This window comes from Archocentrus centrarchus, chromosome 16, assembly GCF_007364275.1.
Source record: "Archocentrus centrarchus isolate MPI-CPG fArcCen1 chromosome 16, fArcCen1, whole genome shotgun sequence".
NCBI lineage: Eukaryota > Metazoa > Chordata > Actinopteri > Cichliformes > Cichlidae > Archocentrus > Archocentrus centrarchus.
In genome coordinates this window covers 9,135,812-9,149,682 of record NC_044361.1, presented here as the reverse complement: position 1 = coordinate 9,149,682, position 13,871 = coordinate 9,135,812, and the positions used below count along the sequence as shown (strand labels likewise).

General features: G+C 40.7%; 1 protein-coding gene across 1 annotated transcript; it reads right to left on the bottom strand.

Annotated features, from left to right (window-relative positions):
* Positions 1-10,372: 10,372 nt before the first annotated feature.
* Positions 10,373-13,570, bottom strand: id4 (inhibitor of DNA binding 4). Its single transcript, XM_030750397.1, has 3 exons — positions 12,858-13,570; positions 12,239-12,304; positions 10,373-11,445 (listed from the first exon to the last, which is right to left on the bottom strand). Exons 1-2 carry the CDS (start codon positions 13,233-13,235, stop codon positions 12,257-12,259), a joined length of 426 nt encoding a protein of 141 aa, XP_030606257.1. The 5' UTR covers positions 13,236-13,570; the 3' UTR covers positions 10,373-11,445; positions 12,239-12,256.
* Positions 13,571-13,871: the final 301 nt, after the last annotated feature.

Here is a 13,871-nt window from a genome sequence, read left to right as displayed (position 1 = left end):
GGTGAGTGACTGAAGCCACTGCCCACAAGAATGAAGGATATTGTTGAGACCAGACCTTGGAATGTCCACAAGTGACCATCTGTCAGCTATAAAGGGCAAACGGCCTTACGTGAGTGTATTTCAGACTATTTTGGAGCTAACAGAGACAAACGTTCACCATTATTTGTCTTACCTGTTCACAATTTGCATCAGGCTGTGTCTTTGCATTGACTCTGCATGTAATTGCAATGCACAAAAAGTTCCACTTAAGGTTAGGATTTGGTTTCAGCACAATATTAAGTTGCTTCACGCAAGCAATGTTTGGTCCAAATGACATATGTAGTTTTTTTGTCCTTGACTTACTGAGTGACTGGAGGTGAGTCATGCTACCACATGCCAGCTTAAGCTCCACTTTATGTTTGCCAAGTGTCAAGTGTGTTGTGACATTTTAGCCACATGTAGCCCAGACAACAATGGCCTCACAGGCAGGAAAAAAAATAGTCTTCAAACTTTTCTTTTGTGACCATTTATTAATTTCTGTGTAAATTTACAGTTGTTATTGTCTGAAACTGTGAGCCGGAGGGCTGCAGCGTGTCATGATGCTGAGATCTCTTCTGTTAAGCTAGTTCCTGTTTTATTGTGTAATTCTTAGTTTGTTTACTAAGTTTTACTTCCTGTCTCTTGTTCATTTTCCCTTCTTTGTTATTGTATATCCTGCCTTTTTTTTTTTGTGCCACACCTGTGTTCAGGTAGTTAATCACGCTCCTTAGTATACATACCTCCTGCTTTGCGCTCCCCTGCTGCCAGATTGTCTTTGTTCAAGTTGTCAACCTTTCTAGCCTCACGTTTCTTAGTTTTCCCACCAGCTTCTATTATTTGTTCCTTCTGTATTCTTGGTTTAGGTCGGACTTTCTTGTGCATAGACCTTCGGCCTGATTTTGGGACCTTTCCTTTTTACCTTTGCTTGGCTGCATTGTTTGCCTCTGTTGGCTTGTTTTCTGCCTGGATTAAAGACTTGATATCAGCTTTTGCTCTGCTACTGTGTGCCCTGCATTTGGGCTGTCTTCCTCTATGTTTGCTGCACACTGTAGACCATGAGGTTTGAAAAAGCCTAGCTTAAAGGTTTGCTGCACATTCTTAGTGCTGTTAAAGGAGAAGAATGGATACTTTTTCAGGGGTCGTACCTGTTCAGGAAATGAGGAACACAGCACTGCAGCACGCTGATGATGTGATGAGCCATTACAGCAGCAGCTTGGACCCAGGGTCCAAACATTATTCCTTTTGTTAAGCGTTTCTTTCTGAATGGGGTCAAGTTTCTACTGTTTTGCATATTCATAAAATTGTAAGAATATTTATTGAAAAAAATATAATTTGTGGAAAACAACATTTCAGACAGAAATTGTTCAAAAAAGAAAAGTTTTACGATCCTCAAGAGAAACTTTGGTGGGGATTTTCACTGCACCACATCTCCCCTCGGCATCTCTGCTCCCTGCTCCGTTTCACTGCCGCTGCACAGGTTGATAACGCAGACAAATATAGAACGCTGTGAATGTGAACAAATGTTGTCCTAATGAAATTGTAAATGATCTATATCAAAACCCATATCTGCAGCTGGATACGCAATCTGTAAGAAACTGAAACATAGCATTGCGGTGAAATTAATTTCCCCCATTTCCAAATATAATAGCAGTAACGCAGTTATTCAAGGTCTCCATTTGTCATCTCAGACTCCAATGAGATTTCTGTTTGGTTTGATGTAGTTTCCCCTCAGGCAGTCGCTGAAATAAAATCCCCAATCTGACTTGGTATTCCCACTCCGAGACAATGATGTCTGAGGGAATCTGATCGCTCATATCGAGTCCCAGAAAGAACTTCAAATAGCTGAATAATGTAGCCCACAGAATCCTGTCGCTACGAATCAAGTCAGAAGCACTGATTCCGATGGTATCTATCTATCTATCTATCTATCTATCTATCTATCTATCTATCTATCTATCTATCTATCTATCTATCTATCTATCTATCTATCTATCTATCTATCTATCTATCTATCTATCTATCTATCTATCTATCTATCTATCTATCTATCTATCTATCTAACCCTAATAAGAGTATTTTTGTTGGTTGAACCTCAGCACACAGAAGAGACAGAGCAATAGTCAAATACTGAATAACCCACCAAATAACTGAAATAATTCCAAGTGCCCATGGGATAGGGATCCAAGTCTACACCCATGCTCTCCACCTCTGAATGGGGATTTTGTACTGAATGTCTAAACACACATTTATACTGTTTCTACAAACAATCAGAGGTGGCAAAAGTACTGACATTCTGTACTTAAGTAGAAGTACAAGTACTTATGTTAAAAAATACTTTAGTAAAAGTCGAAGTACTGGTTCAACTTCTCTACTTAAGTAAAAGTAAAAAAGTACAGGCTCTGAAATGTACTCAAAGTAAGAAAGTAAAAGTAGTTCTTTGGAGGATGTTTCTACCTGCTATTTTTGTGTAAAACTAACCGAACCTCATTATATATTATTGTAATAATATAAAATAATATTACATGAGAATACAAACGTTATTCCAATCTAAATTTTAATTCTAATGAATGCACTCAGCTTGCAACTGTTATGTAGGACACAAACTGTGAAAGGGAATTTAAACACAGCTCTATTCTCTGTGTCCTCCATAGTAGAGGGTGACTGTGCCTCCACCTAAACACCAACATGAGGATACTCAGGGGTTACAGTGGGATTCAGCAGGTGGAGGAACCCTAAGATCAGCTGTAGTGGCTCTGCATGGGGAGAAAAATCACAACTTTCTATTGTGAGCTGCAGTAAATGATGTTGGTGTGCAGGCTGTGATCAGCTGACCTGCTGCTGCTGCTCTGAGGTTTACTGCTCTGTGTGGATGAACTGAACTCACAAAGATGTAACCCAGTATTTCACAGCTATCTGAGCTGATCTCCATCCCCTACACTGACAGCATACAGGCTGTAGAAATGTTGGATTCAGTGAATGAATCTCAGCATCAGCAGCTTTGATTCAGACTCATCTCTGCTGCACTGATGTAACCTGTAACTCTGACCATGAACACAAACACTGTGCTCCAGTCCAACACAGAGCTTTACTGTAAATACAGTACAACAAGCTAACCTAAACTGCAGTATTTTCATACAATCTTTGAATTACACAACGTCAGCATACTTCAGTTTATTTTCCAGTCCTTTCCTTTAATTCTAACCTCTCTTCTTCCTCTCCTGTCCTCTTTCTCCATCTCTGAGTGAACTTCTCTCTCTTTGCTCTCCCTGAAATACAGCAGCTCTTCTTTTAGCTAGCTGTGTAACAAACTGCACACACTTTGTGTGTTTGCTGATATTTGTTGAGCATTTTGAAACGTTGCATTTATCTGCCACACGTTACTCCCTTCATGCTCGCTCCTCTTCAGTAGCGCTAGCTAAGCTGTTTATGTGCCGCAGCACAACTTACGGACTCGGTCCGGCCCGCTGTAACCCCTGATTATGGCGCTATAAATGAGACATTAATTATATGGGTTTGCGTATTTAATCCCTTTGTACGAGATAAGCCCCGATGATGGAGGATACGCCAGTATGATTGTCTCTAATGTGTTATTATTCCTCCGTTTAGGCTCAGATCGTTTGATGTTTGACGGCGCACTGACCGGAAATGCAAACTTCTCTCTGACGTGTTAAAAAGTAACGAGTCTGTTTGAAAATGTAAGAAGTAGAAAGTACCGATACTTGTGTAAAAATGTAGGGAGTAAAAGTAAAAAGTAGTCAGAAAAATAAATACTTAAGTAAAGTACAGATACCTGAAAAATCTACTTAAGTACAGTAACGAAGTATTTGTACTTCGTTACTTCCCACCTCTGCAAACAATCACGCCATTTTTTTTTTAAATCACTGGCAAACTTTCAAATTTTGTTCTTCTGGTATGAGGGTGCGTTCAGCACGATACTTCTGCTGCATATAGTGAAACCAAAATAACACAATACAAGCCTAAACACTAAACATGTCATCTTTTCAATGCACTTAGGAAGAATTTTCATTACGTTAGCCTTTCCTGGGAATCTCGGCAGATGTCTACCCATTGCTGTAAGCAGGCAAGACACCTTAAAACCTTTTACCTCCATGTAAAAACGAATTCCTTTGCTCAGATGAGGAACACAGGGAGAATAAAATGCAGGAAATACTGTTACCTACAATTTTGACCTCCCTGTTTATCTGTCAGTTACTCTGTCTGTATTATTTTTTAATTATCTGATGTCTTGCCTTTTTTTTTTGTGGTTATGAATTTTTGGTTTTCTTGTACTTGATGTGTGGATTGCCACCTAGGCCTCTGTACTCAGTGCTAAATATCTGATTGGTTATGTTAGCCTTGATAAAATATCACAAAAAGAAACTGATTGTCCTGCTTTTCAAAATAATGGCAGTCTGTTGACAGATATTTGCATCTTTAAACAATAGCGTTAACACTTTAAAATAACCATTGTTTATTAAATTGTATACTCACTATTGTAAATAGTTATTTTACTATTAAAAAGTCATAATTATTGAGCTTTTGAAAACTGCTGATATCTGGAACTGTGGTTGGAGGACCGGTCGCTGTTGGGTTGTTTCTTGTAAGCATCGTGGATGCGTGGAGAGTCTGATCTGTTTATTAGTGTTATTTATTTAGTACAAAGGTTTTAAATGTGCTATAGAAATAAAATGTACTTACTTTACTTACTATTAATGTTTACTAATAATTATTAATGTTATAATTTAACCCATTTAAGTCATTACTGTGCGTAATCTTCTATTAGTTATTTATTGTACGATGCATTTTATCATAGCTAATAAGGGACAATAACAATTTGCTTTGCTATTAGACAGACAGAATATTTTAATTGTTATGCATTTGTTAATGATTCCATATTGTTGTCATTTTATAATAAAGATTTCATTACTGATCAGTACTGAAACTGTCATTTAGTCACTGGCATCACAGATATACATGCAAGGTGTCCTTTGGTGGTGGTGCAGAGACACATAATGAGGCTGGTCATATTTTTACTCAAACTACAATCTTTTCCTACTTTTAATTGGTTAGTTTTGTTGGCCAAACCTGCCTGAACAGCAAGAGTGAAAGAAAATGAATAAACAAAAGTAAAGTGTGAGTGAAAGCAGAAGGAAATTTGGTCTCCAGTTTCACGCTGTTCCCATTCAACCCCTCAAAACCACACCTGCCTACTTATGTTGCTTTAGAATAAGTATTAATCACACAGCCATCCCAATACATCATAATAATACTTCAAATAAATCATCTGCAGTGATGCATTACACAGTATTTATTAAACATTTACAAAGCCTCATAAACTTCAGATATAGCGTTATTAACAATTACTATCCAGATAACAATTTGTTTATAAACCACCCTATAAATATTTTAACTAATTACCCAATTCATAAACCTTATTATCTTCTTATTATTTGGTAACAGTAAAAAACTATTAACTAACATTTTTTTTATTATTAAAGTATTAAAATGTAATCTAAAATGTTCAGTTACACTTGAAATTTTGAAAAGTGCCTCACGAAGATAAAATCCAGATAATACGAGGCAAACAAAAAATAAAAATACAAGCGTAAGAAATGTTAAAATGTAGCTGAACAATTATGAGCATCAGTTTCTTTCACCATCCTTTATTTATGTGGGTTTAAACAGCTGAGGACCGCCTGTCATACCTGACATAGAAAGACAGTTTCATTTGGTAAATGTAACATGTTGTTCCCTCTTTTGAATTAAACAAGTGTAAACCAAGCCTCGTTAATTAAGCTCATTAGGTGAACAGAAACCTGTTTGATTGGAGGCAGTTGGAGGCCTTCCGCTCTGATGCAGCAGCGGTATTTAACTCGCCATATTGGCTGTCTGATGGCTGCACCTCGGGGTCGTGTTCTGTGACATGGCTGTTGTCCCGATGCCACCCTTGCACACACACACACAGATCCTTTAAGGGGCTTGGCAGACCCCCGGTTCCCCCCCTCTCTAATCACTGTGTTCTCCAGGGGGGACGCAGCCATTCTCGCTGCTCTTTGGAAAAGCTTGGCATTTGTCTGAGATCTCATTTCTGTAATTCATCGCTTGTCTCCCGGGAGCTGTGGTTGGCACTGGTGATGCCAAGTCCTCCCTCCTCCTCCCATCCCTCTCACACACTCTCTAACCCTATTCCCTCTCTCTTACTGCATCTCTCCCTCTGCTTCTTCCTCTCGTTCACCCCTGTCGTTGTTTGTTGTTGCCCTGAAAGAAGCTCTGACTGAAGCTTAAACTGGTGGGTGTACACACATTAACTCTCCTGTGATTGTGTTTGATGGCCGCTCCAGGCTCAGATCACATAAACATGTTGAGTGTGTGTGTGTGTGCCCGTCCTTTCTTCCTCTTTGAGTGTCTCTGAGTGCAAAGTGTTGACGAAGGCTGCCAAATTAAAACGAATGACCCGCGCAGGGATTATTGTTATTTCATATTTTCCTCTCATATATAAAAACACTAAGTGTCACCACATCATTAACACATACAAACACACACAGCTTAAATGAAGAAATAATTGCACGTCAATTATCACAAGTAATACGAATGTGGAAAATATAATTGTGATTAATTAGTTATCTGTAAAAAATGTACATCTGTTGCTTATTTGGGAGCGAAGAAAGGGGGAAAAATGATTGATGGCTCCATATTATTGAAAATGTATCTAAAAAAGCAAAGCAGGGTGTAGCATTTTGTGTTCACTTCCTGTGTTAAAAAATAAGAGTTTAAATAAGTAAGATGTGCTGTGAAGTCTCGCAGCAGCACAAAGCTTCCCGTGAGTCTCTGAGTCTTACAGGTGAATTGCTGCATCTCACATTTTGTTTATGAGTAAACGGCTGTTGGTGGCAGGCATTTTAAGCTAATAGCTGCTTTAAATAGCTGCAATTACTGAGAAGCATGAGATATTTAATCACTCCAGACCAATTAGTCTGTAATCAAGTAGTGTCCAAGTGCGAGCACGTTTTTGTCCTCCACTGTTCCTCTGCAAGCACCCGCCATATATTTCTCAGTGTGCCGGGAAGAGCAGTGATTAACACGCAGGGATATAGGCCCCCGTGGAATGCTGTAATGTGGAGTTAAATCAGGGAGAGAGGGAGCCGAGACGCCACGGCTAAACCTGTTATTGCAGTTTAACATATGCAGAAGGTTAATTCAAAGCAGAGACGATGGCGAGTGTTCTCATCGTTTCGCAGTGCCTTGCACAAATTTGTGGAATTAGGAGCTTTCTCTTTTAAACAAGAAGATGAAATATTTTGATTTGTTTTTCTTTTTGTATTTAGTTCCAGTAAGTTGTTGTAAATTCACCTGGAAAAGGTGGGTAAAAAAAAAAAAAAAAAAAAAAAAAAAAGAGAGGTGGATGATGAGCAGTTGAGATTTCATTAGAAATCGTGTGTCTCACAAATTTTATCCCGTCATCTTTCGTAAGAAAGGCTAAAGGGAAAACACACCGATGCACGAAAAATGAGAGTGCACACGCTCACACCTGTGTAAACAATTGGCTCCACTTCCAGCCCGGCCAGTCCCTTGTTTTGATAATCATGATACTGTGTTAATAATGACATTTCCGGATGATCGCTCACAGGGCCGGTGTGTCCACTCCCTTGGCCAGAGCTCGAGAATGGAAAACAGCCTCACTGATATGTGCCTCCTTATCAAACAGGAAGTGATGTTTTCCCACGATCTGGACCATTGAACTCACACACACACACACACACATACACACACACACACGCAGATGCACAGAAGAAGAGCAAGGCCGCAGGTACAGGAACTCCTATTCATTCACCCAGTCTGTTAGAAAATGACACGAGGACGAAGGAGCTCCTGGGACTCTATCCTGCTGCTGCGCTACTGTCTCACTGCAAACAGGGATTGTTTGGAAAATCCTGCAGTGCTGATGCTGGAGCGGTGCAGGATGTGGTAGCTAATAACGAGACAGTGGGAACTGTGAGTCAACATATGGCTGCAGCAAAGTATAATAGGAGCGCAGATGAATAATGTATCTGGGGATGGCAGCAGTCTGTGTTGCTGACTAACACGGAGAATTAGACATAGAGATCATGTAGCTGTAACAGAAAGCTCCTGTCCTCTGTCTCCGCTGTATTACTGTAACACTGCAGCTGTGATGGTCTTTCTGGACCATCATTTAATAAGGCTTAGAGTAAATGTGAGCATGTTGTGTTTGTGTAAAGAAGCATCAGTGTATGGCTGACTGGCTGCTGGATTAATGCCATATGTCACTGCCAGGATACAGCACAGTTATATTCTACAAATGCAATTTCCCTGTAAATGTTAAACTTCTGTTTTTGTGTAAATATAAACATGCAGCACTGATGCTGGCGTGAATGAAGCAATCAAGCCGATGTGAGTATGAGAATAAATTACACTATCCCTAAATCCATCTATAAAAAGTAGAATTTCTTGTAAAAAAAAAAAAAAATGGCGAGACAGCTGAAGCCTTTTTTGAGTTCTCAGGCCTCTTCTATGAGAACCGGAATATCTTTAGTCATATCAGGAAGGTCCACTGTCGAGCTGGCCACCTGTGCATTAACACATTCTTTCATTTTCTTCCTTTTTTTCCTCCCTTTTTATCACTCATGCACAGACAGGCACAGTCGCTCACATTTCACATCACAAGGACAGTGTCTGTCAAGGGCAGTGAGGCCGGGTTCCCTTGGTGTGGACTGTAACACACACACACCGGTGGCCTGTGTGGCAGTGTTGGACTCGGGTGTCTGCAAGGTGTCTGTGGGGCCCACAGGGCACCTCTGCTGCCGGGCTTGTTGGTGTCAAACGGCCGCTTTAACCTGCATTCGGCAGGTGATCGTGGGGACAACTGAACAAGGGTCAGTGTGTCAGAAAGAAAAAGCTAAGGCTCAACGGGAAAGAAGAAAGGCAGGAAAGATACTCCAGTGTAGCCAAAAACTGCAAGTGAGGTACATGTGGGAATAAAGATACCTAACGGATCCAAACGCCAGCTCTTTTTTGAGCAGGGTCATAAATCACCAACTATGAAATTTTACTAATTTTAGAAAATCTTAAAACATTCAAAAATGGAGATATGTATCTGGTAAATGCTCCCCTAAACCCAATGAGGCCTTGACTGTCGTTCGGTTATGAGTGTGAATATGATTTTCAGCTGCACCGAACGCCATAATAATCAGCATCTCACCAGGCATTTCTTTTCTTCATTTGTTCCTCATTAAAACAATTACCACATTTTTCTTTGCTGACTTTCTTTCCAGTAACTTTATGCTCCTTTTCTAATTTTTTTAAAATCCATCTAAGCTGTAACGGAAGATGAGAAATATTATTCACTAAATATCTTTGCCATGATGTGTGGAAGTTTGAGCAGAAAGCCTGGTTTCAGATTGCTGTTAGTCTTCACTCTGCTTCTGTTACATTATGTTTTATTATTATGTGGAGAATAAAGCAATCATACTTTCTGCTTGGTGAAAATGGTCATTTCTTTTACTGAACCTCTGTAAAATCAAATAATTACACAACTTCAACATGTTACATCATGCATTGGCAGGTGCAATGAGAAATTTACCTTCGATATTTGAATATAGAATAGACGCTTCCACGCAAAGACATCATTTTCAATAAAGAGATAATATTACTTCTGGATGGATGGATGCCACGTATCCGACTTCTTGTGTATGAGCGAGCCTGCTTTTTCTGCAGTCGTGTGTGACTGAATTAAGGAAGGCTCAGAAAACAAAAGGCTTGATCCCTGAATCCTGTATAGCAGGTTTGAGGACTAACAGTATACAGTATATGAAGTCTGCAAGATGTTAATAACTTTGCCCTCCCTTTATTTTCCATGAAACTAGGCGAAGAGGTTACACTGCACCTCCCTCTTTCTCTTCATCACTTCAGGTGCCAGCAAAATAAACCACAGTGCCCCCTGAGACAAAACTTGAGACGACACAATTCTTCCTGGAAACTTTTAATTGTTTTGACAACTCCTCATAAGCCAGTGAAGGTCAAGTCCAACAGTGCAGCTGACAGTAATGTACAAGTGCTCACTGGCACACACACTGGCAGGAGGGTGGTGAGGTAAATTCGGTGTTCAATGTCATGAAAAATAAAGATTTTTTTTTTCTCCTCATTAATAATGGCTGCTGACTCTTCGGACATTTCATATCCGCTTACAGACATCTCCGGTCCAGAAAGAGCCTGTTAATGTTCACATTTTTTAACCAATTTGTTACCAAAGTTTAACGATTTCTTGGTGTCGATCATTAACTTCTCAAAGAGAAGCTCTGATCGCACAAATCTAAGAGACATTGTGTTGCAGTGATTTTTTTTTTTTTTTTTTTTTTACATTGTAAACACTGTCAGAAGTGCTGTAACTATTATGATCACTTTTTAACAAGAGTGCAATGTAACAGAATCAAACCAAGCCCCCTTCTTTTTCTTTTAAAGTTCAAACAGCAGGCCCACCCGGCTCTCCAAGTGGGTCAAAGTTGTCAAAGTAAATGAGTACAAAAAACAATTCGAGAGAAAGCGGAGCGCGTCAAATAATCGAGGAACTTGTGTAGAACTCCACCACGTAACTACACAGGCGGGGCTGCTTCAGTGCACATTCAATATCTCTGCAATGAGCCTGACATGCTACATATTAAACTATTCCAAAAAACACTGCAAAGAGTTAACTGATATCATCATGTGAGGACATTATTGGCAGAGCATAACCACGTTCATTCACTAAAGTGGAAACACAATATTTACATAATGACAGAAAAAAAGGTTTTAATAAAAATATCTTATAATTACAATAGTCTATTTTAAGCATATAAGTCTTCCTTTCACATACTTTTATAGAACATTTGCGTCTCTATATTTACAATCTTATTTGTCTCGAATCAGAATTGTTCTTCTTTACAATATCAAACATTTTAAGATACCAGGGATGACATCCCTGTTCAACACAAATCATCTATTTTAAACAATAGATGTCCAAAACATGTACAAGGATTTTTCGCAGTTTAGTAAAGCTTTAAACTGGAGTCATTTTAGTTACTCTTTAAGCACAATTCACAAACAGTTTTCATAGCTGTTGATAGATGGGTTTCCAACAAAAGAAAAACTTCTCAGCCTGGGGATCCCATTTTTTTCACTCTTTTAGAAAAAAAAAGTGACAAGAAGTGAGGGCAACTTAAGCAGGAGGAACGAGAAGGGGGGTGTCTACACACTGAGTCCTTGTTCAATGGAAGCAAAAAAAAGAAAAAAAAAAAGCTGATATGAATAGTGATTTTATTTGGGTTTAATTCCTCCCAGCGGTTTTGAAATCCCCTTGTGATTGTGCCTCCAGTTGGGTGTGAGTCCCTGGCGAAGCTTTGCTGGCTTTGGAGCGGCTCTGTGCAGCCTGCACACCTGTGGAGGGGATGAATAGAGGTGGGGGGGTGAGCTGCAAAGCTCCAGACTGACTGGCGCCACCGACAAAACAGAAGCCATGCTTGATCAACAACCCAAAACAAACCAGGTCAAACAACAACCACACAGCTCCTCAGGCTGTTCGGCAAGGCTGGTGAGAAGCAGCCGGGACTCTCTAAAAGGCTGTGGAGTGTCTCCCTGTAACACACACCGTCTTCATTCTCTTAGTCTTATCCAGGTGTGTTTGAATTCAGTGCAGTAAACCTGGATTTAAAGCCAGGAACTGAGCAGAGTGTACATGAAACACAGCCAGAGAGAGGGGGAGGAAAGAAAGTGTGTGTGTGTGTGTGTGTGTGTGTGTGTGTGTGTGTGTGTGTGTGTGTGTGTGTGTGTGTGTGTGTGTGTGTGTGTGTGTGTGTGTGTGTGTGTGTCAGAATGAAAGAGAGGGCAAGCTGAGGTTTTAACCCTCTCTTCTTCTGAGATTGCTACACCAGTGACAGTTATTGCGCAAAGCACAGCTGCATCTGAGGTCGGTGCCAATTTCGTGTTCCTCAATTATTATTTTCCCTGACATCTACTGGCCTCCCCAGAGCACTCTACAGATTGTCAGTTTGCACCACATACAGGCTACAGTATTCAAATTACTGAGGACGTCTCACTAACCAACAACTGTGGTGTTTTCTACTGGTCAAATGCTGCTTAATTAAAATAAATAAAAAATTTTAAATATAAATATTCACAAACATTTAAAATAATATAATAATAATTATAATAATAATTTACATCAACTTACCAATGCAGTGCTCAAGTCTCAGCGACATAAAATCGAGTCCTCCGGCTTTTTGACTATTGACGTCCTCTACAAAAGATAAAGAAGAAAAACAACACGTAAAACGATGTCGCTCTTGAGGATGACAGAACTAAATAAAGGCAAGGCCCAAAGCCCTGAAAAAAATAAATGATATACAGCAGGGCGGCAGAAAATTAGTCGACTATATCTCCCATAATAAATTCTCTTATAGCCTATTGAATAACAAATTGCCCTTATTGTACGCAGTGGAGTGGGCTGCAGGCTGAGGTACTTCACCAATCCTGGGATAAGGTGGGCCTCTGACACACACTGCCATTATCATGTAAATCATAAAGCCCGCAATCAAGTGCGCAATCTAACCCACGTCAAATGCGATTTTTACGCATGATTTTTCAAGCCTCTGATAAGTGATGTATGACATTTTGATTATTTTCTGTCTTTTCCATTAACATTGGAAGGACAATGACACATAACGAGCATGACGTGCTTTGTCTGACTCTGAGTGGCGAACGGCAGTCTGGCACCAGGAGGTAAACCGGGGTCCCCCGGTCAGTCCCGGAGGAAACGAGGAACCGAGAGCTTCCTCCTGACTTCAGCTTACCTGGTGGTGATCAATGTTCAGCACCGTCAGCGGTGTCCTGTTGGGGTTCGAGGCTCGAGGAGGGCAGGTCCCAGTCAGCTGTGGCTGTTGTTTATGGAGAGAAGGGTGCGTCTCCAGGGCCAGCTGCAGGTCCAGAATGTAGTCTATGACATGCTGGAGGATCTCCACTTTGCTGACTTTCTTATCCTGCGGAATGGTGGGCACCAGGCGCTTCAGCCGGCTGTAGCAGTCGTTCATGTCGTACTGCAGACAGAACATATCCTCCTCTTCCATCCTGCACCGGGCGATGTTGAAGCTCTGCTTCGACAGATAGTGCAGGGAGAGCTGGCTGCCGCTGGAGGAGGAGTCCTGGGGGCGGACTGGAGTAACAGCCTTCATCTTAGATAACCAACGGCTCAGAGAGAAGACACGGAAAAAAAATCTAACAATTACACTACTGGTAGCAGGAGGTATTTGAGATTATACCACGGCACTGTTAACACAGAAAAAGAACTAATACGGTCGCAAATTAGCGAGAGAATAAGATAAACGGAAAGGCGGAATTCTAGCCTGTCAACACATCCCGTTGAGGTTCACAGTTCCTCCTACTTCAGCAGGCTCGATGTGAAAGGAATGAATAGATTTCCTACATTTATAGAGGAGAGGGGAGGCGCCAATCCAGCCGGCTGACAGATCAGGGAGAGAAGCTGGTCAATCACCAACAGCCCGCTGCCCACCGACCCGACAACGGAGCCGAGAAAAAGGCGTGTCTCATTCTCTGTGAGCTGCGGTGGGCTGCCTATCGGTAGGAGGTGTGTGTGTGTGTGTGTGTGTGTGTATACGCGTGAGAGACACAGAGAGAGAGAGAGAGAGAGAGAGAGAGGCGATTTAAAGCAGTGAATTGCGCATTATACTGTCGCTGTACAAAGACAAAAGTCTCAATTTGCCTTTTCGTCCAGTGGTACAAGAGGTCTGTCTTTTAAAGCTTCCCATATGCGATCGATCCAGCCAGAGGTGATGGTAAATTTGCACAAT